The following is a 25,730-nucleotide window of genomic DNA, read 5'->3' on the forward strand; positions in this document are numbered from 1 at the left end:
ACGTGGATAGCCAGGGGAGAGCAGGGGAGGACGCGCGTGAGTAAGTCGGCGTCTCTGCAGGGACGTCAGCGCTACAATAGTGTAACATTTCTTACGCAGAATAGGCCGTTAACAATGTCCGGGAAAAGAATGTGTTTCCAATGCAGAGCAGGTCTCGCCTACAGACCATTGAGGACCCCTTGAGCCGGACTGAACATTTATGGCATACCAAGGTGATTTTAAGGTGGCGCGTGTTGTCACACACGGACACATCTCACGTCTTGATTTTTCAAGAAAGGCATCTTATGATTTATATTCAGTTTTTACCATAAACAAAAAAGAAAAATTTGACAGGAAACCGTCTTCCACAACCTCACCTGTCTGTTCCTCACCTGTTCTTAGGCCTCCTACATGGCTGTTTTTGTTTCAGTTGGTGACGTGGGTTGCCACACACAGAAGCATCTCATGTATTGATACTTCAAGAAAGGTGCCTATGATCGTGCTCACGATTTACATCCAGTTTTTACCATAAACAAAAAAGAAAAATTTGACAGGAAACCGTCTTCCATAACCTCACCCGTGTAGCAGAGCTTGTCTGTTCCTCACCCAGTCTTAAGCCTCCTACATGACTGTTTTTGTTTCAGTTGGTGGCGTGGGTTGCCACACACTGAAGCGTCTTACATATTGATACTTCAAAAAAAGGAGCCTACGATTGTGCACACAATTTACATTCAGTTTTTAACATAAACAAAAGAGAAAAATTTGACAGGAAACCGTCTTCCATAACCTTACCCGTGTAGCAGAGCTTGTCTGTTCCTCACCCAGTCTTAAGCCTCCTACACGTCTGTTTTTGTTTCAGTTGGTGGCACGGGTTACCACACACTGAAGCGTCTCACATATTGATACTTCAAAAAAGGCGCCTACGATGATGCACACGATTTACATCCAGTTTTTACCATTAATAAAAAAGAAAAATTTGACAGGAAACCGTCTTCCATGACCTCACCCATGTAGCAGAACTTGTCTGTTCCTCACCTGGTCTGAAGCCTCCTACATGACTGTTTTTGTTTCAGTTGGTGGCGTGGGTTGCCACACTCTGAAGAATCTCACGTAGTGATACTTCAAAAAAGGCGCCTGCGATGGTGCACATGATTTACATCCAGTTTTTACCATAAACAGAAAAGAAAAATTGACAGGAAACCGTCTTCCACAACCTCACCCATGTAACAGATCTTGTCTGTTCCTCACCTGGTCTTAAGCCTCCTACACGGCTGTTTTTGTTTCAGTTGGTGGCATGGGTTGCCACACACTGAAGCATCTCACGTATTGATACTTCAAAAAAGGCGCCTGCGATGGTGCACATGATTTACATCCAGTTTTTACCATAAATAGAAAAGAAAAATTGACAGGAAACCGTCTTCCACAACCTCACCCATGTAACAGATCTTGTCTGTTCCTCACCTGGTCTTAAGCCTCCTACACGGCTGTTTTTGTTTCAGTTGGTGGCATGGGTTGCCACACACTGAAGCATCTCACGTATTGATACTTCAAAAAAGGCGCCTGCGATGGTGCACATGATTTACATCCAGTTTTTACCATAAACAAAAAACAAAAATTTGACAGGAAACCGTCTTCTACAACCTCACCCGTGTAGCAGATCTTGTCTGTTCCTCACCCAGTCTGAAGCTTTTGTGGATATGTATCTAGGGGTCACCTAATATTGATGTGATTTAGGTTTCGCTTTGCATTTAGTTCTATTTCTTACTTTGCAGCATTTTTATTTTCACGCCTGCCTAAAATTTTTGCACAGCACTGTATATACTGTATATACATGCCCAGATTGAGCGGATTTCCACAGAATAGTGGATCTCACACCGTCAGGGAGAGAAATGTCATATAAATCCAGGATAAGCGCTGGAGCCTGTCCCCGCGCCGTGTCCCCTGAGCCGAGGCTTCCTGTGTATTGTCGCTGACTGTGTGCCTGACTGGAATACACATTGACAGCGCTGACAGACTAATTCCCAGCCTCCAATCTCACCTCCGGGGGCCGAAAATGTACTGATAGCGAAAGGCAAAATGCAAAGACGCCACGTCTTATTTATTTCTATCTACCTCTGCCGTGTTCGTCGGGAATCTTTGCTGCTTGATAAATATGGATGAGAGGAGATGAGGGGACGGGAGGGGATCGGGGGGTGGGGGGGGCGTGCCGTGGTGGCTTTGTTCTCTAAATTGTGTGATCTGGAGGTAGCGAATGTATAGAAAGCTTTAGATATTTCAGTAAATGCTACACGACATGTCATGCGCCATTGTAGCTCCACTATGGGATGTCTACAACCAGTCCAAAAATTCCTCCATGCAATTTCTGATTTTACAAAACCCGAATTAGGCATCCACCATGAAGCCTCTGCTAGTCTGCTTGTTAGTCTCTTTGATCACATGCTGTGGAGGAACCAGTCGCGTTCGCTCTCCTCCTATATATGCTGGCTGGACTATTCCATTAATGCCAGCTATGGCTTCTCTATACTATGTTAAGTATAGGGGCCCCCATACAGTGGTACAAAAAATCATACTTGGTATAACTTAGCCCAAATTGGTCAATGAGACCATTGCACAGACTCAAAAAGACATGTATAAAGTAAGAGAACGAGAGTCATAAAGTGCCAAAAAAAGTGTGTATAATTTTATTATTATAGTTTTTTATGTGCAACCAGCAAAAAAGAAGAAGATAAAAATACAGAGGGATGTGAAACACATAACAGGACAGCCAAACAAATGATACTGTATATACAGCTTCTCTATACTAGTCTGGTGAGGTGTTGTGATCCAGACTTGTGCATTATTGCTGTGAGCGGTTGTGTTGTCTTTTTGTTGCTGCCTTCCTGCTCTTGATTTTCTCTTACTGTTTATTCCTTTGTGTTTGCAGTCTGTCTGAGTTTTGGTTTTTCCCTGTCTGTCATAGGGCCGCTTTACACGCTGCAATCTCGCTAGCGTGCGTACCCGCCTACATCCGTTTTGCTTCACGGGACAAATCGCTGTCCGTGACGCACAACATCGCGCGGACCCGTCACACTACTTACCTGCCTAGCGACGTCGCTGTGACCGGCGAACCGCTTCCTTTCTAAGGGGGCTGTTCGTTCAGCATCACAGCAACGTCAGAGCAGCGTCACTGAACCGCCGCCCAATAGAAGCGGAGGGGCGGAGATGAGCGGGACGTAACATTCCGCCCACCTCCTTCCTTCCGTATTGTGGCCGGAACGCAGGTAAGGAGAGGTTCCTCGTTCCTGCGGTGTCACACGTAGCGATGTGTGCTGCCGCAGGAACGAGGAACAACTTCGTTACTGCTGCAGTAACGATATTTGAGAATGGATCCCCATGGATCCCCAATGGATGAGCGATTTTGCACGTTTTTGCGACGATGCAAAATCGCTCATAGGTGTCACACGCAACGGCATCGCTAAAGCGGCCAGGTGTGCGTCACAAATTCCGTGACCCCAACGAGATCGCTTGAGCGATGTCGCAGTGAGTAAAGCGGCCTTTAGTCTGTGTTTCCATCATACCCTTGCCCTTTCCTTTCCTGGAGGGGTAACAAATTAGATCTGGTCAGGTATATAGTAAGGCATGGGACTCCAGTATCTCCACTATCAGGGGTAATCCGTAGGTCAGGAATAGCCTAGGGACAGTATAGGAGCCCCCTGTCCCTCCCTATCCTGCAGTCACATTGTGACACTAGAGCTGCTGGACCTCATTTTTCCCAATCTTTTTGCTCATCATATATGCTGGAGCTGAGAAATCAAGCTATAAAGCCACATATAAATTTGTCACGGTTCTCTCTCTGCTATAGGAATTTAGTGACCGGTTTTGGGTCTGAGTCGTACTTTCCCCTATGAGACTCTGGTATTTAATCGTTTTTTCCTTTCCTTTGGTGATTGTAGGGTTAATGTCAGTATTCCTTAACAGCAAGCAGGCCAATTACCATGCCAAGTGTTTCCGCTTTGGGACCACTCCCAGTCCCTTTATATACCCTTTGCTACCAGCAGAGGGTGCCGGTTATTCTTGATTTGGGTGCTGGTCTTGGAGGTGGAAGGAGCTGCTGATACCTTCTCCTGGAGTCTCGGTCCTGACTGCAGCAGTTTATTGTGATGTTTTCCCAGTCTATCTTCCTTTCCTGGTGTGTTGTTTTAGTGCAGCGGTGGGACTAGTGTTCCTTACCTGCCCGCTCCCTAGCCAGGGACCATTGTAGTGTCATCTTAGGGCTTCAGGTTCCGGCTCTGTGACAGGTGAGGAACCTGTATAGGGACTGGCTAGGAGTGCAGGGTACAGCGGCAGGTAAATGAGGAGGTACCCATCTTCCCTCTCACGAGGACTAAGGCCCACCGTTATTACAGTGTCCCCGATGTACCCCTTGTTTGTCGTGTCGTTAGCCCTGTTTTGTTGTGTGTTTGGCCTCACGTCTGATCTACCCTAGTGCCAAGATTAGCCTGGAAGTGCACTGAGGGCGTGTCAGTGTACTCTGTGTGCTTCACCACGCCCCTAACGCACTTCCAGCCTCATTTGCATGTGGCTTCACACCTCAATTTCTCAGCGCTGGCCCGTCTGATTACTACAAGACAGGTATCATTTTAAATGTTGCACTAGGACCTATACAGCCATAGCATCTTCTCTGTCCTGTGTTTAGACCTTGCACTTTTTGCACCAAAGGGTTCCAGATTAGCAAGTATTCCCCAATGCCGAGATTTAAGAGCCTAATGAATCAATCCCATCCCATACACAGACTGGGAGACCACAGGGGCCTACATAAAGGCTCACTATAGGGCAAGCTGTGGGGGGGGGCTGGGACCTACGTACGTCCCCTCTTTTCTTTTGGAGATTGTGACTGTGGTTTTATGCAATCGAAGAGGAAAGCGGCGATGATGCAAAACCCGGTTTGCCTTTCTCCAGCCTTTCCTGTTTTCGGCTACTCCTGTTTCTTTCAATATGTTGTATAGGGCCCATCTAGAGATGTCACCCAACTTTCCCAGAGCCCAGAACAGCGCAAATTAAACTGCTATGGTGGCCGAATTGGTTTTGACCCAGTTTCATCAGTAAGATAATAAAAAATGCAAATTTTAATATCTAATATATAAAGCTCTGTGTGTGTGTGTATGTACAGTATGTGTGTATATGTGTGTATGTATTTGTGTGTGTGTGTGTGTGTGTATGTACAGTATGTGTGTATATGTGTGTATGTATTTGTGTGTGTGTGTGTGTCCGCTAAAGGAATTTGCACCGTGACATTTACAATCACGAAAGTTTGCACAGTCACCTCATGTGACCCAAGGAACGTCGTAGACTATGTTTTGACAAGAAAATTTAACCCCGCGCTTTACAGTTACTCTCCAAAAAGCTGCCTCCTTTAAAGTCAATGGAGCTGCAAGCTATTAGGTTATTAATAGCAGCTGTGAGTGGTTGCTATAGGAACAAAATAAATTGTTAGTATAAGAAGCTTATGTGTGAGGTAATAAGATGTCAGTGGAGAGACGGATAGAGAGACAGAAAGAGACAGAGAGAGAGAGAGAGAGAGAGGGAGACAGTCAAAGAGACAGACAGAGGCAGACAGACAGGGAAAGAGACAGGGAAAGAGACAGAGACAGGGAAAGAGACAGGGAAAGAGACAGGAAAAGGCACAGAGACAAGTAAAGAGACAGGGAAAGAGACAGAGACAGACAGGGAAAGAGACAGACGGGGAAAGAGACAGACAGGGAAAGAGACAGACGGGGAAAGAGACAGGCTGGGAACGAGACAGGCTGGGAACGAGACAGGCTGGGAACGAGACAGGCTGGGAACGAGACAGACGGGGAACGAGACAGACGGGGAACGAGACAGACTGGGAACGAGACAGACGGGGAACGAGACAGACGGGGAACGAGACAGACGGGGAACGAGACAGACGGGGAACGAGACAGACGGGGAACGAGACAGACGGGGAACGAGACAGACGGGGAACGAGACAGACGGGGAACGAGACAGACGGGGAACGAGACAGACGGGGAACGAGACAGACGCGGAAAGAGACAGATGGGGAAAGAGACAGACATGGAACGAGACAGACAGAGAGACTGATACAGACAGAGAGACTGATACAGGCAGACAGAGACAGACACACAGAGACAGACACACAGAGACTGGGAAAGAGACAGAGAGCTGGCTACTACAGCTAGTAAATAAAGCTAAAAAAAAGGATTTTAATATCTAATATATAAAGCTGAGTGTATGTGTGTGTGTATATGTCCGCTAAAGAAATTCGCACCGTCACATTTACAATCATGAAATTTTGCATAGACACTTCATGTGACCCAGGGAACGTCATAGACCATGTTTGGACGGGAAAATTTAACCCCGCGCTTTACAGTTACTCTCCAAAAAATCTGCCTCCATTAAAGTCAATGGAGCTGCAAGCTATTAGGTTATTAATAGGAGCTGTGAGTGGTTGCTATAGGAACAAAATAAATTGTTAGTATAAGAAGATAATGTGTGAGGTAATAAGATGTCAGTGGAGAGACGGATAGAGAGACAGAAAAAGACAGAGAGAGAGAGGGAGACAGTCAAAGAGACAGACAGAGGCAGACAGACAGGGAAAGAGACAGGGAAAGAGACAGAGACAGGGAAAGACACAGGGAAAGACACAGAGACAAGTAAAGAGACAAGGAAAGAGACAGGAAAAGGCACAGAGACAAGTAAAGAGACAGGGAAAGAGACAGAGACAGACGGGGAAAGAGACAGACGGGGAAAGAGACAGACGGGGAACGAGACAGACGGGGAACGAGACAGACGGGGAACGAGACAGACGGGGAAAGAGACAGACATGGAACGAGACAGACAGAGAGACTGATACAGACACAGACAGAGAGACTGATACAGGCAGACAGAGACAGATACACAGAGACTGGGAAAGAGACAGAGAGCCGGCACCTACAGCTAGAAAATAAAGCTAAAAAAAAGGATTTTAATACCTAATATATAAAGCTGAGTGTATGTGTGTGTATGTATGTGTGTGTGTATATGTCCGCTAAAGAAATTCGCACCGTGACATTTACAATCACAAAATTTTGCACAGTCGCCTCATGTGACCCAAGGAACGTCATAGACTATGTTTTGACAAGAAAATGTAACCCCGCGCTTTACAGTTACTCTCCAAAAAGCTGCCTCCTTTAAAGTCAATGGAGCTGCGAGCTATTAGGTTATTAATAGGAGCTGTGAGTGGTTGCCATAGGAACAAAATAAATTATTAGTATAAGAAGCTTATGTGTGAGGTAATAAGATGTCAGTGGAGAGACGGTTAGAGAGAGACAGAGAGAGACAGAGAGAGAGACAGACAGAGAGACAGCCAGAGACATAGACAAACAGGGAACGAGATAGGGAAAGAGACAGAGACGGAAAGAGACAGACATGGAAAGAGACAGAGACAAGTAAAGAGACAGGGAAAGAGACAGGAAAAGACACAGAGACAAGTAAAGAGACAGGGAAAGAGACAGAGACAGACGGGGAAAGAGACAGAGGGGGAAAGAGACAGACAGAGAACGAGACAGACGGGGAGAGAGACAGACGGGGAGAGAGACAGACGGGGAGAGAGACAGACGGGGAGAGAGACAGTCGGGGAACGAGACAGTCGGGGAACGAGACAGTCGGGGAACGAGACAGACGGGGAACGAGACAGACGGGGAATGAGACAGACGGGGAACGAAATAGACCTGGAAAGAGACAGACGGGGAAAGAGACAGATGGGGAAAGAGACAGACGGGGAAAGAGACACGTGGGGAAAGAGACAGACGGGGAACAAGACAGACGGGGAACGAGACGTACGGGGAACGAGACGTACGGGGAACGAGACAGACCTGGAAAGAGACAGACGGGGAAAGAGACTAACGGCGAAAGAGACACGCGGGGAAAGAGACAGACGGGGAAAGAGACAGACGGGGAACAAGACAGAAGGGGAACGAGACATACGGGGAACGAGACAGACGGGGAACGAAACAGGCGCAGAAAGAGACAGACGGGGAAAGAGACAGACCTGGAACGAGACAGACCTGGAAAGAGACAGATGGGGAAATAGACAGACCTGGAACGAGACAGACCTGGAAAGAGACAGAGAGACTGATACAGACACAGACAGAGAGACTGATACAGGCAGACAGAGACAGACACACAGAGACTGGGAAAGAGACAGAGAGACAGTTACTATCTCGGGCAAAGCTGGCTACTACAGCTAGTAAATAAAGCTAAAAAAACTAATTTTTTTTTTACATAATGGGGTGAAGAAGCTGAACGCCAGGTCCTGCTGAGTGTCGGGGACTGGGAATACCAGAGCTCGGCACGGCTCCCAGCCCAGGGATCCTATTTTACAGCTGGCAAATTTCCCAAATAAGGTTTAGAGGAGAAGCCGAGCAGCGCTCTCCCACCCCCCCCCCCCCCACCCCAGCCTCGTATCCTCACCCTCCTCCGGATCAAGCTCACTGCTAATCTGCTAAGAAAGTATTTCAGCCCAAAATGTTTGTGCCCCCCTCCTCCCCAGGAGTGCAGGATTGTTGGTGCAGCCAGCGGACGAGGCGATCCCCTCGGGACGCAATAAGTTAATGGATCCAGACTAGATCCTAGATTATGACGTACATAAAACATTGATCAGATCCTCAGGGATAGTATGTTATTTTGCCAGGGGCACACATAAAATTATACAGCTGTTGTGGCCCATTAGGAAGGTAGATTCTTCTGCTGATGGCTTCACTGTGCTCTCTGGTTGTGTACAGGAAATCTCTGGAGGTTACCTGTACACAACCAGAGAGCACAGTGAAGCTATCAGCAGAAGAAATGACCCATGAGGAAGGTAGACCTGGGATATTTTATACCTTTGCCCCTTTCCTGTTGGCCATGTGGACCTATACAACTGCTCTGCAAAGCTACGGGAAGAGTCAGGGAGGAGGAGCATGGTGGAAAGAAAGGTAAAAGGGGTCAGGGCCGGCTGCTGGGGATTGAAGCCATGAACCAGAAGAAGTCCTTCTTAAGATGTGTCCTCCTTCGTCACTAGTAATTGGCTTGGATCCCCGACTTGGGCTAAATCCAGGTTGACCCAAACACCACAGCCCTAACCAAACGTACGACAAAAGATCCCTATCCAAAGCCTTTCCCATAAATATACTGTAGGTGGTCAGACCGGTACATTATAAACAAGGAAAACGGGGAGAAGCAGCCTCCAGACCAGTCAACCATCTAATATATGTAAATGGAAGATCAGGCATGTTGAATTTTAACATGCCCAACATGCCCGATCCTTAAGCAATGGCTTATTCCCTTCTCTTCTCTGGAATCTGGAAACCCGTGCAGATCCTGCATGGAATATTGAAGGAAGGGGGGGCCTGGAAGCAAAAGGTTTCAGGATGATCGAACAAAAACAAAATTGTTTGTTTCCTGATTCCTAAATGTTAGGAAGTCGTGAGACAGGATCAAAGAAAAAAAAAAGGGGGGTGAGGGGGGGCTTCTCCATTTCTCAAAACCAGTGCGACTGGGATGTACTTGGTATAGTATTGCAGCTGAACCTTGTATATAAATGGTCTCTAACTGGCGGTTGCATGACTACAACTCCCAGCATGCCCGGACTTTCTTGTGCACCTTCTATATAAATGGTCTCTCACTGGCGGTTACAAAACTACAACTCCCAGCATGCCCAGACTTTCTTATGAACCTTGTCTAATGGCGGTTGCATAACTACAACTCCCAGCATGCCTGGACCATCTTGTGAGCCTTGTATACAAATGATCTCTCACCGGCGGTTGCATAACTACAACTCCCAGCATGCCTGGACCATCTTGTGAACCTTGTCTAACACAGTTTCATAACTACAACTCCCAGCATGCTTGGCCTGTCTTGTAAACCTTGTCTAACCTGCGGTTTCAGAACTACAACTCCCAGCATGCCTGGACTGCCTTGTGCACCTTATATATAAATGATATCTCACCAGTGGTTGCATAACTACAACTCCCAGCATGCCTGGACTTTCTTGTAAACCTTGTATATTAAAGGTCTTTAACCTGCGGTTTCATAACTACAACTCCCAGCATGCCTGGACTTTCTTGTGCACCTTATATATAAATGGTCTCTCACCGGCGGATGCATGACTACAACTCCCAGCATGCCTAGGAGTAGTAGTTTTACCGTAGCCCCACATGTTGGACCCGAGTCCCCCGCAGCGCTTGTCGCAGGGTGCTTTCTTGCACCGCAGCGCCCGTCAGCGCGGGATAGAGCAGTCACTATTTGCATAGCTTGAAGTGAGCGCTGCGCTCGTGTTTACCTTCGACGCGCCGTGTATAATTTTCTAAAATATTAGCTCAGCGTTTCCCGGGGTCTCCGCTAATAGGAGCAGTAATGACTCCTCTCTGCAGAGCGCTTTTCGCTGCTCACACTGTGATCATTTGTAATAAAATATTAATGGCTCGCTGTTCCACAACTAAACACCAACCTGCCAAGAGGAGCTCATTAGTGGTGAGTGTCAGGAGCTGGCGCTGCGCCCGCGTACAGTGTGTGCCCGCATACAGTGTGTGCCCGCGTAGAGTGTGCGCCCGCATACAGTGTGAGCCCGAGTACAGTGTGCACCTGCATACAGTGTGTGCCCGCGTACAGTGTGAGCCCGAGTACAGTGTGCGCCTGCATATAGTGTGTGCCCGCGTACAGTGTGAGCACGCGTACAGTGTGAGCCCGCGTACAGTGTGAGCCCGAGAACAGTGTGCGCCTGCATACAGTGTGCGCCCGCGTACAGTGTGAGCCTGAGTACAGTGTGATTCTGCATACAGTGTGCGCCCGCGTACAGTGTGAGCCCGAGTACAGTGTGCGCCTGCATATAGTGTGTGCCCGCGTACAGTGTGAGCCCGAGTACAGTGTGCGCCTGCATACAGTGTGTGCCCGCGAACAGTGTGAGCCCGAGTACAGTGTGCGCCTGCATATAGTGTGTGCCCGCGTACAGTGTGAGCACGCGTACAGTGTGAGCCCGCGTACAGTGTGAGCCCGAGAACAGTGTGCGCCTGCATACAGTGTGCGCCCGCGTACAGTGTGAGCCTGAGTACAGTGTGAGTCTGCATACAGTGTGCGCCCGCGTACAGTGTGCGCCCGCGTACAGTGTGCGCCCGCGTACAGTGTGAGCCCGAGTACAGTGTGCGCCTGCATACAGTGTGTGCCCGCGTACAGTGTGAGCCCGAGTACAGTGTGCGCCTGCATTCAGTGTGAGCCCGCGTACAGTGTGAGCCCGCATACAGTGTGAGCCTGAGAACAGTGTGCGCCTGCATACAGTGTGCGCCCGCGTACAGTGTGAGCCTGAGTACAGTGTGAGTCTGCATACAGTGTGCGCCCGCGTACAGTGTGTGCCCGCGTGCAGTGTGTGCCCGCGTACAGTGTGAGTCTGCATACAGTGTGAGCCCGCGTACAGTGTGAGTCCGCATACAGTGTGCCCCCGCGTACAGTGTGCGCCCGAGTACAGTGTGTGCCCGCGTACAGTGTGAGTCTGCATACAGTGTGAGCCCACGTACAGTGTGCGCCCGAGTACAGTGTGTCCCCGCATACAGTGTGCCCCCGCATACAGTGTGCGCCCGAGTACAGTGTGTGCCCGCGTACAGTATGCGCCCTTGTACAGTGTGTGCCCGCGTACAGTGTGAGCCCGCGTACAGTGTGAGCCCACATACAGTGTGAGCCCGCATACAGTGTGAGCCCACGTACAGTGTGAGCCCGCATACAGTGTGAGCCCGCATACAGTGAGAGCCCGCGTACAGTGTGAGCCCGCGTACAGTGTGAGCCCACGTACAGTGTGAGCCCGCATACAGTGTGAGCCCACGTACAGTGTGAGCCCGCATACAGTGTGAGCCCGCATACAGTGAGAGCCCGCGTACAGTGTGAGCCCGCGTACAGTGTGAGCCCGCATACAGTGTGAGCCCGCGTACAGTGTGAGCCCATGTACAGTGTGCGCCCGCACTTACCCTCCACAGAAGAGCCCTTGTCTCCTTCTCCGGTGTTTCTATTGACATTATGGGCTTAAGATGTCGGGGTAAAGGCGATCTTCTGTTATGACCTTGAGGGAAGATCAGAACATCTTATATTTTGGCTCCTTGCATTGCTATTATTGCTGACATCACTATATGGGAGTCCCTAAATCTGGGACCCCACTGATCCTGGGAACAAAAGGGCGAATTAGCACTATATCCCCTTCTAAGTTTTCCAGAAACACTCCGCCACCCATCAACATTACTGCCTCAAAAAGTGACGCGGTCCCTTTAAATGTTAGAATATTGGGGGGGGGGGGGGTCACATCTCCACCGATCCTAAAATGTTACTAAATCCCATTACTTTATAGGATGAGAAGACCCCTTCACAAAGGATCTCCTCTCCTGATTCATTTTCTCTATGACATAGCAAAGCAGGACTCTTGTGTTGTAAAGTTCCTCAGTTGATCCTCCTGGAAACGGAAAACTAAATTGACGTCTTATAAGGGCGGACAATGGTAGCATTGATTGGACATAGACTGAGTAAGGAAAAGCCCCACTGACGAGAGGAAGGGTAACAATAATCAATCAATATATACATTTCCAGGAGGAATAACAGAGGAACAACCAAACAAACTATGCTCTAAATAAAAAATCCATTGGGTAGAAATACTGAGATGACAAGGTCTTCTTTAAAGGGGTAAACACAAGCACTTTTGCAATTTACTGCGTATTAATATTGTCAACCGTTCTGGAGATATCAACACTTTTCTTCACAGTTCGTTGCCTTGGAGACCCACCACCGCAGCTAAACAACGGAACAGGTGCAGCGCTTACAAGCTCTTGTTTACAGGCTGGCCAGGATTGCTGTTACCTCCTCATCCTGGTTCAGGGCAGCACTTACAAGCTCTTGTTTACAGGATGGCCAGGATTGCTGTTACCTCCTAATCCTGGTTCAGGGCAGCGCTTACAAGCTAGACAGCAGCGGTGGTCGGTCTCCAAGGCAACCGGCTGAAAACAAAAGAAAAGTGTTTATCTCTCAAGAACGGCTCCAAATTTTAATAAATAGTAAATGAAGTCTTCTTCTGGCAAGATCTGGTAATGTCTGCTCTGGGGGACCATCACTTGCAGCCCCCCGAGGTGTGGTGGTCTCCTTGATTACCCAGAGTCCTGTAGGACGATGAGACCCCGGTGGAGCTCACTGACCTGTGAGGCCAGGAGAATACATAATCCTCCAGTGTGGGAGAGGTTATGGCGCCCGTTTTACTGTCTGTCAGCGGATCGGTGGTCTCCGTGGCGGTGTCAGTGCTCGGAGCGGTGGGAGTGCGCACTGAATGTAATGCTGGAGGTGGTAGCTGTGGCCATAGGATGGAGGGGGCACGTCTGTATAATCGCTGCTGCACTCACCCATCCCATACATCCAACTACACTGGGCACTGCACACTCATGATTTCAGGGGGTCCCATCACACGAACGGTTGTCCCCCGTATACAAACTGCACTATAAATTATATTAATAAAAAAGGAGGGCTATCCTCTCACTGGGGCGCTGTGTATGGCGGCATCCGCTTGCTGTGACACATGGGAATATTCTCTCGCTGTGACACTAGGTATAGGGGGTATCCTCTCGTACTGACACTGTGTGTGGGGCTATCCTCTCCATGTGTCAGTGTATATGGGGATATCCTCTCGCAGTGACACTGTGTATGAGGGTATCCTTTTGCTGTGATAGTGTGCATGGGGATATCCTTTTACTGTGACTAGGGGGTATCATCTTGCTGTGACACTGTGTGTGGGGGTATCCTTTCCATGTGTCAGTGTGTATGGGGATATCATCTCGCAGTGACACGGTGTATAGGGGGCATCGACTTTCTGTGACAATGTGTATAGGGTATCCTCTGCATGGCACAGAGTGTATGGTGGGTATCCTATCGTGTGACACTGTGTATGGGGGGTATCCTCTCGATGTGGCAGTGTGTATTGGAATATCCTTTTGCTGTGACAATGTGTATAGGGGGTATCCTGCCACAGTGACACTGTATAGGGGATATTCTCTTGTGTGACACTGTGTATAGGGGGTATCCTCTCTATATATCAGTGTGTAGGGGGGTATCCTCTCCATATATCAGTGTGTATAGGGCGGTATCCTCTTGCCGTGACAGTGTATAGGTGGTATCCTCTTGCTGTGACACTATGTATAGGGGCTATCCTCTGGCATGACACCGTGTATAGAGGGCATCCTCTCCATGTGTCAGTGTGTATGGAGATATCATCTCGCAGTGACACTGTGTGTGGGTGTATGGGGATATTATCTTGGTGTGACACTGTGTATAGGGGGTATCCTCTCGCCCTGACACTGTGTGTGGGGGTATCTTCTCCATGTGTCAGTGTGTATGGGGATATCTTCTCACAGTGACACTGTATATAAGGGTATCCTCTTGCTGTCACACTGTGAATAGGGGGTATCCTCTCCATGTGACAGTGTGTATGGGGATATCCTTTTGCTGTGACAGTGTGAATAAGGAGTAACACTGTTTAGGGGTTATCCCCTCGCAGTGACACTGTGTATGGGGATATCCTCTTGCAGTGACCTTGTGTATGGGAGTATCCTCTCTCACTGACACTGTGTATGGTGGGTAACCTCTCGGAGTGACACTGTGTATGGGCGGTATCCTCTCGATGTAGCAGTGTGTATTGGAATATCCTTTTGCTGTGACACTGTGTATGGGGATATTCTCTTTGGGTGACACTGTGTATAGGGGGTATCCTCTCGCCCTGACACTGTGTGTGAGGGTATCTTCTCCATGTGTCAGTGCGTATGGGGATATCTTCTCACAGTGACACTGTGTATAAGGGTATCCTCTTGCAGTGACACTGTGTATGGGGGTATCGTTTCGCTGAGACACTGTGTAATGCGAGTATCTTCTTGCTGTGACACTGTGACTAGGGGATATTCTCTCCACGTAACGCTGTGTATGGGGATATCATCTTTCTGTAACAATGTGCATGGGGGGTATCCTCTCGCAGTGACACTGTGAATGGGAATATCCTCTTGCAGTGACATTGTGTATGGGGGGTATCCTTTTGCAGTGATACTGTGTATGGGGGTATCTTCTTGCTTTGACACTGTATGGGGGTATCCTCTTGCTGTAACACTGTGTATGGGGGGTATCCTCTCATGGCGACACTATGTATAGGGGTATCGTCTCCCTGTGACACTGTGTATAGGGGGTATCCTCTTGCAGTGACACTGTTTGGGGACATCCTCTCATGGTGACACTGTGTATAGGGGGTATCCTCTCATGGTGACACTGTGTATAGGGGGCATCCTCTCATGGTGACACTGTATATAGGGGGGTTTCCTCTCATATAGACACTGTGTATAGGGGATATCCTCTCATGGTGACACTGCGTATCGGGGGTATCCTCTCATGGTGACACTGTGTACAGGGGATATCCTCTCATTGTGACACTGTGTATAGGGGGTATCCTCTCATGGTGACACTGTGTATAGGGGGTATCCTCTCATATGACACTGTGTATAGGGGATATCCTCTCATTGTGACTCTGTGTATCGGGGGTATCCTCTCATTGTGACACTGTGTATCGGGGGTATCCTCTCATGGTGACACTGTGTATAGGGGGTATCCTCTCATTGTGACACTGTGTATCGGGGGTATCCTCTCATGCTGACACTGTATAGGGGGTATCCTCTCATTGTGACACTGTGTATCGGGGGTATCCTCTCATTGTGACACTGTGTATAGGGGGTATCCTCTCATATGACACTGTGTATAGGGGTATCCTCTCGCGGTGACACTGTGTATAGGGGGTATCCTCTCATATGACACTGTGTATAGGAGGTATCCTCTCATTGTGACACTGTGTATCGGGGGTATCCTCTCATGCTGACACTGTATAGGGGGTATCCTCTCATTGTGACACTGTGTATCGGGGGTATCCTCTCATTGTGACACTGTGTATAGGGGTATCCTCTCATATGACACTGTGTATAGGGGGTATCCTCTCATGGTGACACTGTGTATAGGGGGTATCCTCTCATGGTGACTCTGTGTATAGGGGGTATCCTCTCATATGACACTGTGTATAGGGGTATCCTCTCGCGGTGACACTGTGTATAGGGGTATCATCTCGCGGTGACACTGTGTATAGGGGGTATCCTCTCATGGTGACACTGTGTATAGGGGGTATCCTCTCATGGTGACTCTGTGTATAGGGGGTATCCTCTCATATGACACTGTGTATAGGGGTATCCTCTCGCGGTGACACTGTGTATAGGGGTATCATCTCGCGGTGACACTGTGTATAGGGGGTATCCTCTCATGGTGACACTGTGTATAGGGGGTATCCTCTCATAGTTACACTGTGTATAGGGGTCTCCTCTTGCTGTGACATTGTGAGTGTTCTGTAATTCTCTACCATTATGGTCGCCATTGCAGCTTCCACCCAGGTCTACGGACCATTCAGGACTTTGGCGAAGCTGAGGGACCGGCAGTGACATCTATAGTGGTGGAATCAGAGATTGTCTTCCTTTTTGCTGTCGTCACTCATCCATAAACACCTCCCATGTTTACCTGCCATTAACTGCGCCGCCTAATCGCTACGTGCAGGGGATGGTTGCTAAGCGGCGGTTGCTAGGTCGGCCATTTTGGAAAGTGGTGGGAGACCGTAAAGCGGAAGTGCCCGCACTGCGCGGCCTCCTCTTCCGGTAGGAGATTTTTGTGGAGGAAATGGCGCCGGTGGATGTGTTGACCGTGTTTCCAGTGCAGCCTCTGTCAGACTGAGGGGCGCTCCGAGGCCGCAGCTCTTATGTCTCCGCGGTGCACTTTACATACATGAGGTGAGGGCGGCCGGAGCTGCGCAGGACGGCCATTACCGGGGGCGGCGACTGCGGGCGAGCGCCGTGTATGCGCGGTATATATAGGTGTGCAGAGCCCCGGTGTATGCGCGGTATATATAGGTGTGCAGAGCCCCGGTGTATGCGCGGTATATAGGTGTGCAGAGCCCCGGTGTATGCGCGGTATATAGGTGTGCAGAGCCCCGGTGTATGCGCGGTATATATAGGTGTGCAGAGCCCCGGTGTATGCGCGGTATATATAGGTGTGCAGAGCCCCGGTGTATGCGCGGTATATATAGGTGTGCAGAGCCCCGGTGTATGCGCGGTATATAGGTGTGCAGAGCCCCGGTGTATGTGCGGTATATAGGTGTGCAGAGCCCCGGTGTATGCGCGGTATATATAGGTGTGCAGAGCCCCGGTGTATGCGCGGTATATATAGGTGTGCAGAGCCCCGGTGTATGCGCGGTATATATAGGTGTGCAGAGCCCCGGTGTATGCGCGGTGTATATATAGGTGTGCAGAGCCCCGGTGTATGCGCGGTGTATATATAGGTGTGCAGAGCCCCGGTGTATGCGCGGTATATATAGGTGTGCAGAGCCCCGGTGTATGCGCGGTGTATATAGGTGTGCAGAGCCCCGGTGTATGCGCGGTGTATATATAGGTGTGCAGAGCCCCGGTGTATGCGCGGTATATATAGGTGTGCAGAGCCCCGGTGTATGCGCGGTGTATATATAGGTGTGCAGAGCCCCGGTGTATGCGCGGTGTATATATAGGTGTGCAGAGCCCCGGTGTATGCGCGGTGTATATATAGGTGTGCAGAGCCCCGGTGTATGTGCGGTATATAGGTGTGCAGAGCCCCGGTGTATGCGCGGTATATAGGTGTGCAGAGCCCCGGTGTATGCGCGGTATATATAGGTGTGCAGAGCCCCGGTGTATGCGCGGTATATATAGGTGTGCAGAGCCCCGGTGTATGCGCGGTATATATAGGTGTGCAGAGCCCCGGTGTATGCGCGGTGTATATATAGGTGTGCAGAGCCCCGGTGTATGCGCGGTGTATATATAGGTGTGCAGAGCCCCGGTGTATGCGCGGTGTATAGGTGTGCAGAGCCCCGGTGTATGCGCGGTGTATATATAGGTGTGCAGAGCCCCGGTGTATGCGCGGTGTATATATAGGTGTGCAGAGCCCCGGTGTATGCGCGGTGTATATATAGGTGTGCAGAGCCCCGGTGTATGCGCGGTGTATATATAGGTGTGCAGAGCCCCGGTGTATGCGCGGTGTATATATAGGTGTGCAGAGCCCCGGTGTATGCGCGGTATATATAGGTGTGCAGAGCCCCGGTGTATGCGCGGTATATATAGGTGTGCAGAGCCCCGGTGTATGCGCGGTGTATATATAGGTGTGCAGAGCCCCGGTGTATGCGCGGTGTATATATAGGTGTGCAGAGCCCCGGTGTATGCGCGGTGTATATATAGGTGTGCAGAGCCCCGGTGTATGCGCGGTGTATATATAGGTGTGCAGAGCCCCGGTGTATGCGCGGTGTATATATAGGTGTGCAGAGCCCCGGTGTATGCGCGGTATATATAGGTGTGCAGAGCCCCGGTGTATGCGCGGTATATATAGGTGTGCAGAGCCCCGGTGTATGCGCGGTATATATAGGTGTGCAGAGCCCCCCGGTGTATGCGCGGTATATAGGTGTGCAGAGCCCCCCGGTGTATGCACGGTATATAGGTGTGCAGAGCCCCCCGGTGTATGCGCCGTATATATAGGTGTGCAGAGCCCCCCGGTGTATGCGCCGTATATATAGGTGTGCAGAGCCCCGGTGTATGCGCGGTGTATATATAGGTGTGCAGAGCCCCCCGGTGTATGCGCGGTATATAGGTGTGCAGAGCCCCCCGGTGTATGCGCGGTATATAGGTGTGCAGAGCCCCCCGGTGTATGCGCCGTATATATAGGTGTGCAGAGCCCCCCGGTGTATGCGCCGTATATATAGGTGTGCAGAGCCCCCCGGTGTATGCGCGGTATATATAGGTGTGCAGAGCCCCGGTGTATGCGCGGTATATATAGGTGTGCAGAGCCCCGGTGTATGCGCGGTATATATAGGTGTGCAGAGCCCCGGTGTATGTGCGGTATATAGGTGTGCAGAGCCCCCCCGGTGTATGCGCCGTATATATAGGTGTGCAGAGCCCCCCGGTGTATGCGCGGTATATATAGGTGTGCAGAGCCCCGGTGTATGCGCGGTATATATAGGTGTGCAGAGCCCCGGTGTATGTGCGGTATATAGGTGTGCAGAATTTTGAATAGCACGATGAGGACGACTGTTTAATACCAATTCTAACTGAACCCCGAAATATATTGGGTGATTCATGGATCAAACACGTTGTGAATCTTGCCATTAAGCTCCTTGTTAGAGAACAGCAAGTTGTGCAAAAAGTCTTGAAACACTGAACAGTTGGACATGAGCAGTCAGAAGGTCAGAGAAGGTCACATTAAGGTCAGAGAGCATTGTAGGATAATCCTGAAATTTCACCCGAAAGCCAAATACCCCTGACTTAAGTGATTTTATGTATGTATTTACCTAAAGATGTTATGTATCCGTCCACATATAGTCTGTATTATGACTGCATTTTTAACCCTGCGGCTGCCGGCTTTCAGTCCGTCTTGGGTCTTCCCCACACGTCGCATTATGATGCACATTCTGGGTGTAGACCAGCACAGCGGTGCGTTATGAGTCTGCAAATTATACCCTTCTCGTGTTTACGCTGTCTTTTTGCTTGTTAGAGGACTACAGCTCCCAGCAGTATACAAGACCAGGTGACCTGTGACCAAAGCTCTCCAGCTGCTGCGCAGGATGGAGACGGTGGCTGTGTGCACCATACGAGTGCGTGCACCGTGCAGCCGGCAGCCTCCGGAGTGTATATTCTGCCAGGGGCTCGGGTCACGTATCGCACATTGGCCGCTCAGTGTTTATATCTGCAGTTGTCTTATATCATCCTGGCACTAATATAGCGTTTAATTACAGAGAATTGGAAGCTGCAGCTACCAAAGACACTGAAGGAAGTCTGCGGAGGTGAGTGTGACCAGTGTGTGTATATGTATATATATATATATGTATGTATGTATATGTATGTGTGTGTATATATGTATATATGTATATGTGTATATGTGCCTAGATGATCCCAAAATGTCAGCACAGGCGGGATCCTCATTCTCCGGCCGTGAGTCACTGGCCGCGCGTGGTTACAGCCGCTGTTTGCGATTATCATCACTGCCAGTGTTGTTAACCAGGTCTGCTGAAAAGGCGAGAGCGATACAGTAATGTTACATCATTAAAGTCTGTTGTTACTATTGCTCTTTTTGGCAAAATTGTATGAATACTTTTAATAATCCCACTGTAAATAAAGTCTGAGTCGTCCTGTCATCTGCCCCAAAAAAACGTTATCCCCCTACCCTCAGGATAAGAGAAGTTGCTCTCTTGGTTGGGGGTCCCATGGAGTTGTGCATGGCTCCATATACGGTCTATGGGAGTGTCAAGCACATGGATGGGAGATTTTTTTTTATGACCCTTCAAAGGCTAGTTTCACACTTGCGTTGAATGGCATCCGTTGCATTGCGTTGTGTGACTGATGCAACGGATCCGTACAAAACAACGGAAAGCTTTTTTTTTTTCTTTAGTTTTACCGTCAGCAGACTATTGTTAACGCTCAGCTTAGCGCTCTGACGTGCCGGCGGCCGGGGGCGCTCGGCTGAGCGCTCTGACGTGCCGGGGGCGCTCGGCTGAGCGCTCTGACGTGCCGGGGGCGCTCGGCTGAGCGCTCTGACGTGCCGGGGGCGCTCGGCTGAGCGCTCTGACGTGCCGGGGGCGCTCGGCTGAGCGCTCTGACGTGCCGGGGGCGCTCGGCTGAGCGCTCTGACGTGCCGGGGGCGCTCGGCTGAGCGCTCTGACGTGCCGGGGGCGCTCGGCTGAGCGCTCTGACGTGCCGGGGGCGCTCGGCTGAGCGCTCTGACGTGCCGGGGGCGCTCGGCTGAGCGCTCTGACGTGCCGGGGGCGCTCGGCTGAGCGCTCTGACGTGCCGGGGGCGCTCGGCTGAGCGCTCTGACGTGCCGGGGGCGCTCGGCTGAGCGCTCTGACGTGCCGGGGGCGCTCGGCTGAGCGCTCTGACGTGCCGGGGGCGCTCGGCTGAGCGCTCTGACGTGCCGGGGGCGCTCGGCTGAGCGCTCTGACGTGCCGGGGGCGCTCGGCTGAGCGCTCTGACGTGCCGGGGGCGCTCGGCTGAGCGCTCTGACGTGCCGGGGGCGCTCGGCTGAGCGCTCTGACGTGCCGGGGGCGCTCGGCTGAGCGCTCTGACGTGCCGGGGGCGCTCGGCTGAGCGCTCTGACGTGCCGGGGGCGCTCGGCTGAGCGCTCTGACGTGCCGGGGGCGCTCGGCTGAGCGCTCTGACGTGCCGGGGGCGCTCGGCTGAGCGCTCTGACGTGCCGGGGGCGCTCGGCTGAGCGCTCTGACGTGCCGGGGGCGCTCGGCTGAGCGCTCTGACGTGCCGGGGGCGCTCGGCTGAGCGCTCTGACGTGCCGGGGGCGCTCGGCTGAGCGCTCTGACGTGCCGGGGGCGCTCGGCTGAGCGCTCTGACGTGCCGGGGGCGCTCGGCTGAGCGCTCTGACGTGCCGGGGGCGCTCGGCTGAGCGCTCTGACGTGCCGGGGGCGCTCGGCTGAGCGCTCTGACGTGCCGGGGGCGCTCGGCTGAGCGCTCTGACGTGCCGGGGGCGCTCGGCTGAGCGCTCTGACGTGCCGGGGGCGCTCGGCTGAGCGCTCTGACGTGCCGGGGGCGCTCGGCTGAGCGCTCTGACGTGCCGGGGGCGCTCGGCTGAGCGCTCTGACGTGCCGGGGGCGCTCGGCTGAGCGCTCTGACGTGCCGGGGGCGCTCGGCTGAGCGCTCTGACGTGCCGGGGGCGCTCGGCTGAGCGCTCTGACGTGCCGGGGGCGCTCGGCTGAGCGCTCTGACGTGCCGGGGGCGCTCGGCTGAGCGCTCTGACGTGCCGGGGGCGCTCGGCTGAGCGCTCGGCCACCCGGAAACAAAATAAAGTTTGTGATTTAAAAAAAAAAAAAAAAATGAGCATGCGCAGTGAAAAATAAAGGTTTCCGCCGCTCAAAAAAAACCTGTTACATGCTGCGTTCCCACAGCCGTCAAAATAATGACGCTGCGTCGTCCAGCGGATGCAACGCTGACACTTGCGTTACAGTGCGTCGTCCATACAAGTCTATGGAGAATAGCGCAGTGCGTTAACTGATTGCGCTATTCTCCATAGTGACGGACTGCGCTGAACACAAGTGTGAAAGTACCCAAAGTGTTCTACAATTAGCACTGGCCAAGAGGCTAGGGGGTCTGTGAAAATAACATCCGATGTGATTTGCCTTCCCCGGATCCAGTGCAGACTCTTCGCTGCTGTTCCAGTCCCTGTGTTGGCTGCAGCATCACATTAGTAGAGCCACTGAGCTCAGTGATTGGCTGCAGTGGTAATACTCACTAGCTATGACGGCACTGCTGCAGCCAGTACACAGAACAAAGCAGCGGCGGAGAGTCGTCCTGGGGAGACCTAGTACCATTTGATCTTATTTTAAAGGGAACCTATTATTAGGTTTTTCCCTTATGAGCTGCGGCCACCACCAGTGATCCTTATATACAGCATTCTGGAATACTGTATAATAGAGCCCAGGCCGCTCTGTATAACATAAAAAACAGCTTTATAATACGCACCTAGGGTCCGGTCCGGTGGGTGTCGCCGCTCTTATGCCGGCGCCTCGTCCATCTTTTGGGGTCGCAGTCCTGTTACCCAGCCCTGTGTGCATGATGCGTCATCCACTGAGAGGCCTCCATTGTGCTCCTGCGCAGGCGCACCTTGCTATGCCCTCAGCAGTGCAGATCAAAGTTTTTTGTTTTTGTTTGACGCAGTGAAAATATGCAGCATCAGAATTGCAAGGAAAACTCATCGTGGGCCTAAGTGATAGTGATTTAGTGATCCCAGCGATCACACAGTGTGATAGCAGTCATCAGGTGAATATCCCTTTCAAAGGATCATTCCAAACCTTGCAACTTCTCTCCGATTTACAGGATAGATGTCAACTTCAATTGCTGGGGGTCCAACTGAAAGGCCCCCACCGATCCCAAATTCTCAAACCCCCTCCATTGCAGTCAGTTGCTGTCTATGGGGCTGCACCCGCCTCCACCCCTCCATTGCAGTCAGTTGCTGTCTATGGGGCTGCACCCACCTCCACCCCTCCATTGCAGTCAGTTGCTGTCTATGGGGCTGCACCCGCCTCCACCCCTCCATTGCAGTCAGCTGCTGTCTATGGGGCTGCACCCGCCTCCACCCCTCCATTGCAGTCAGTTGCTGTCTATGGGGCTGCACCCGCCTCCACCCCTCCATTGCAGTCAGTTGCTGTCTATGGGGCTGCACCCGCCTCCACCCCTCCATTGCAGTCAGTTGCTGTCTATGGGGCTGCACCCGCCTCCACCCCTCCATTGCAGTCAGTTGCTGTCTATGGGGCTGCACCCGCCTCCACCCCTCCATTGCAGTCAGCTGCTGTCTATGGGGCTGCACCCGCCTCCACCCCTCCATTGCAGTCAGCTGCTGTCTATGGGGCTGCACCCGCCTCCACCCCTCCATTGCAGTCAGCTGCTGTCTATGGGGCTGCACCCGCCTCCACCCCTCGATTGCAGTGAGTTGCTGTCTATGGGGCTGCACCCGCCTCCACCTTCCATTGCAGTCAGTTGCTATCTATGGGGCTGCACCTGCCTCCACCCCTCCATTGCAGTCAGTTGAAGTCTATGGGGCTGCACCCGCCTCCACACTAATGGGGCACTTTAAAGCTCCGGTGTCTGTGAGCTTTTAACAGCGCACCACCATATAAAAAGAAAGTGATCTCTGAAAACTTCACATGTAACGCCTGCCGCTGCATCCGACTATTGCTGTACGCTAATCGTCCGGTGGTCAGCCCGTGGATTAGGTACAAGTTTCTGCTGTCAATAAGCCGTCCGGTAGCTTTGTGCTCATGGTAACCACGGCTCATAGTGCTCACTAATTACATCCTACTGAGCCATTCTCTGCATTCTGTGCACGGGACATTACCCTCCCGGCCCCCCAGGACCCTCATTGCTCTCTGGTGTTCCTGACGCTCGCTGACTGTGGTGTTGACAGCTAATAAAAGCGGCAGGTGCACTTTTTCTCAGTCTGTCCACTATTGACCTGGCCCTCCTGCGACTAGCGGATCAGCAGGATACCGCTCTGTGGAGAAAGTGTACAGACCTTACTGGAGCCCCTCTGTAATATGCCGGAGCAGAAGTAATAGTGACTGGTTAGTCTGCCCACCCCAATGCAAAGGCATGTAGTCGTAGAATGCTGCGCCACTCACTTCTGCATGACGTTGCGACCCCCACACCTGCCGAGAGGCGAGAGCTACCAGCAGGTGTGGTGCACACGTCCTATAGTAAGAGGCGAGAGCTACCAGCAGGTGTGGTGCACCCATCCTATAGTAAGAGGAGAGAGCTACCAGCAGGTGTGGTGCACCCATCCTATAGTAAGAGGCGAGAGTTACCAGCAGGTGTGGTGCACCCGTCCTATAGTAAGAGGCGAGAGCTACCAGCAGGTGTGGTGCACCCGTCCTATAGTAAGAGGCGAGAGTTACCAGCAGGTGTGGTGCACACATCCTATAGTAAGAGGCGAGAGTTACCAGCAGGTGTGGTGCACCCATCCTATAGTAAGAGGAGAGAGCTACCAGCAGGTGTGGTGCACCCATCCTATAGTAAGAGGCGAGAGTTACCAGCAGGTGTGGTGCACCCGTCCTATAGTAAGAGGTGAGAGCTACCAGCAGGTGTGGTGCACCCGTCCTATAGTAAGAGGCGAGAGTTACCAGCAGGTGTGGTGCACCCATCCTATAGTAAGAGGCGAGAGTTACCAGCAGGTGTGGTGCACCCATCCTATAGTAAGAGGAGAGAGCTACCAGCAGGTGTGGTGCACCCATCCTATAGTAAGAGGCGAGAGTTACCAGCAGGTGTGGTGCACCCGTCCTATAGTAAGAGGCGAGAGCTACCAGCAGGTGTGGTGCACCCGTCCTATAGTAAGAGGCGAGAGTTACCAGCAGGTGTGGTGCACACATCCTATAGTAAGAGGCGAGAGCTACCAGCAGGTGTGGTGCACCCATCCTATAGTAAGAGGAGAGAGCTACCAGCAGGTGTGGTGCACCCATCCTATAGTAAGAGGCGAGAGTTACCAGCAGGTGTGGTGCACCCGTCCTATAGTAAGAGGCGAGAGCTACCAGCAGGTGTGGTGCACACGTCCTATAGTAAGAGGCGAGAGTTACCAGCAGGTGTGGTGCACACGTCCTATAGTAAGAGGCGAGAGTTACCAGCAGGTGTGGTGCACACGTCCTATAGTAAGAGGTGAGAGCTACCAGCAGGTGTGGTGCACCCGTCCTATAGTAAGAGGCGAGAGTTACCAGCAGGTGTGGTGCACACATCCTATAGTAAGAGGCGAGAGTTACCAGCAGGTGTGGTGCACACGTCCTATAGTAAGAGGCGAGAGCTACCAGCAGGTGTGGTGCACCCGTCCTATAGTAAGAGGCGAGAGCTACCAGCAGGTGTGGTGCACCCGTCCTATAGTAAGAGGAGAGAGCTACCAGCAGGTGTGGTGCACCCATCCTATAGTAAGAGGCGAGAGTTACCAGCAGGTGTGGTGCACCCGTCCTATAGTAAGAGGCGAGAGCTACCAGCAGGTGTGGTGCACCCGTCCTATAGTAAGAGGCGAGAGTTACCAGCAGGTGTGGTGCACACATCCTATAGTAAGAGGCGAGAGCTACCAGCAGGTGTGGTGCACCCATCCTATAGTAAGAGGAGAGAGCTACCAGCAGG

General features: G+C 51.5%; 1 protein-coding gene across 3 annotated transcripts in view; it reads left to right on the forward strand.

Moving 5' to 3' along the window:
• The first annotated feature begins 16,712 nt into the window (after nucleotides 1-16,712).
• TNRC6A (trinucleotide repeat containing adaptor 6A) overlaps nucleotides 16,713-25,730 on the forward strand; it is a 132,696-nt gene continuing 123,678 nt past the window's right edge. For all 3 annotated transcript variants that reach the window (XM_075318135.1, XM_075318137.1, XM_075318136.1), the window contains exons 1-2: nucleotides 16,713-16,832; nucleotides 19,850-19,897. In XM_075318135.1, the coding sequence (XP_075174250.1) occupies nucleotides 16,828-16,832; nucleotides 19,850-19,897 (53 nt within the window). In that variant the 5' untranslated portion in view covers nucleotides 16,713-16,827. The remainder of the gene's footprint in view (nucleotides 16,833-19,849; nucleotides 19,898-25,730) is intronic.

The sequence above is a fragment of the Anomaloglossus baeobatrachus genome, chromosome 7 (genome assembly GCF_048569485.1).
Source record: "Anomaloglossus baeobatrachus isolate aAnoBae1 chromosome 7, aAnoBae1.hap1, whole genome shotgun sequence".
Classification (NCBI taxonomy): Eukaryota; Metazoa; Chordata; class Amphibia; order Anura; family Aromobatidae; genus Anomaloglossus; species Anomaloglossus baeobatrachus.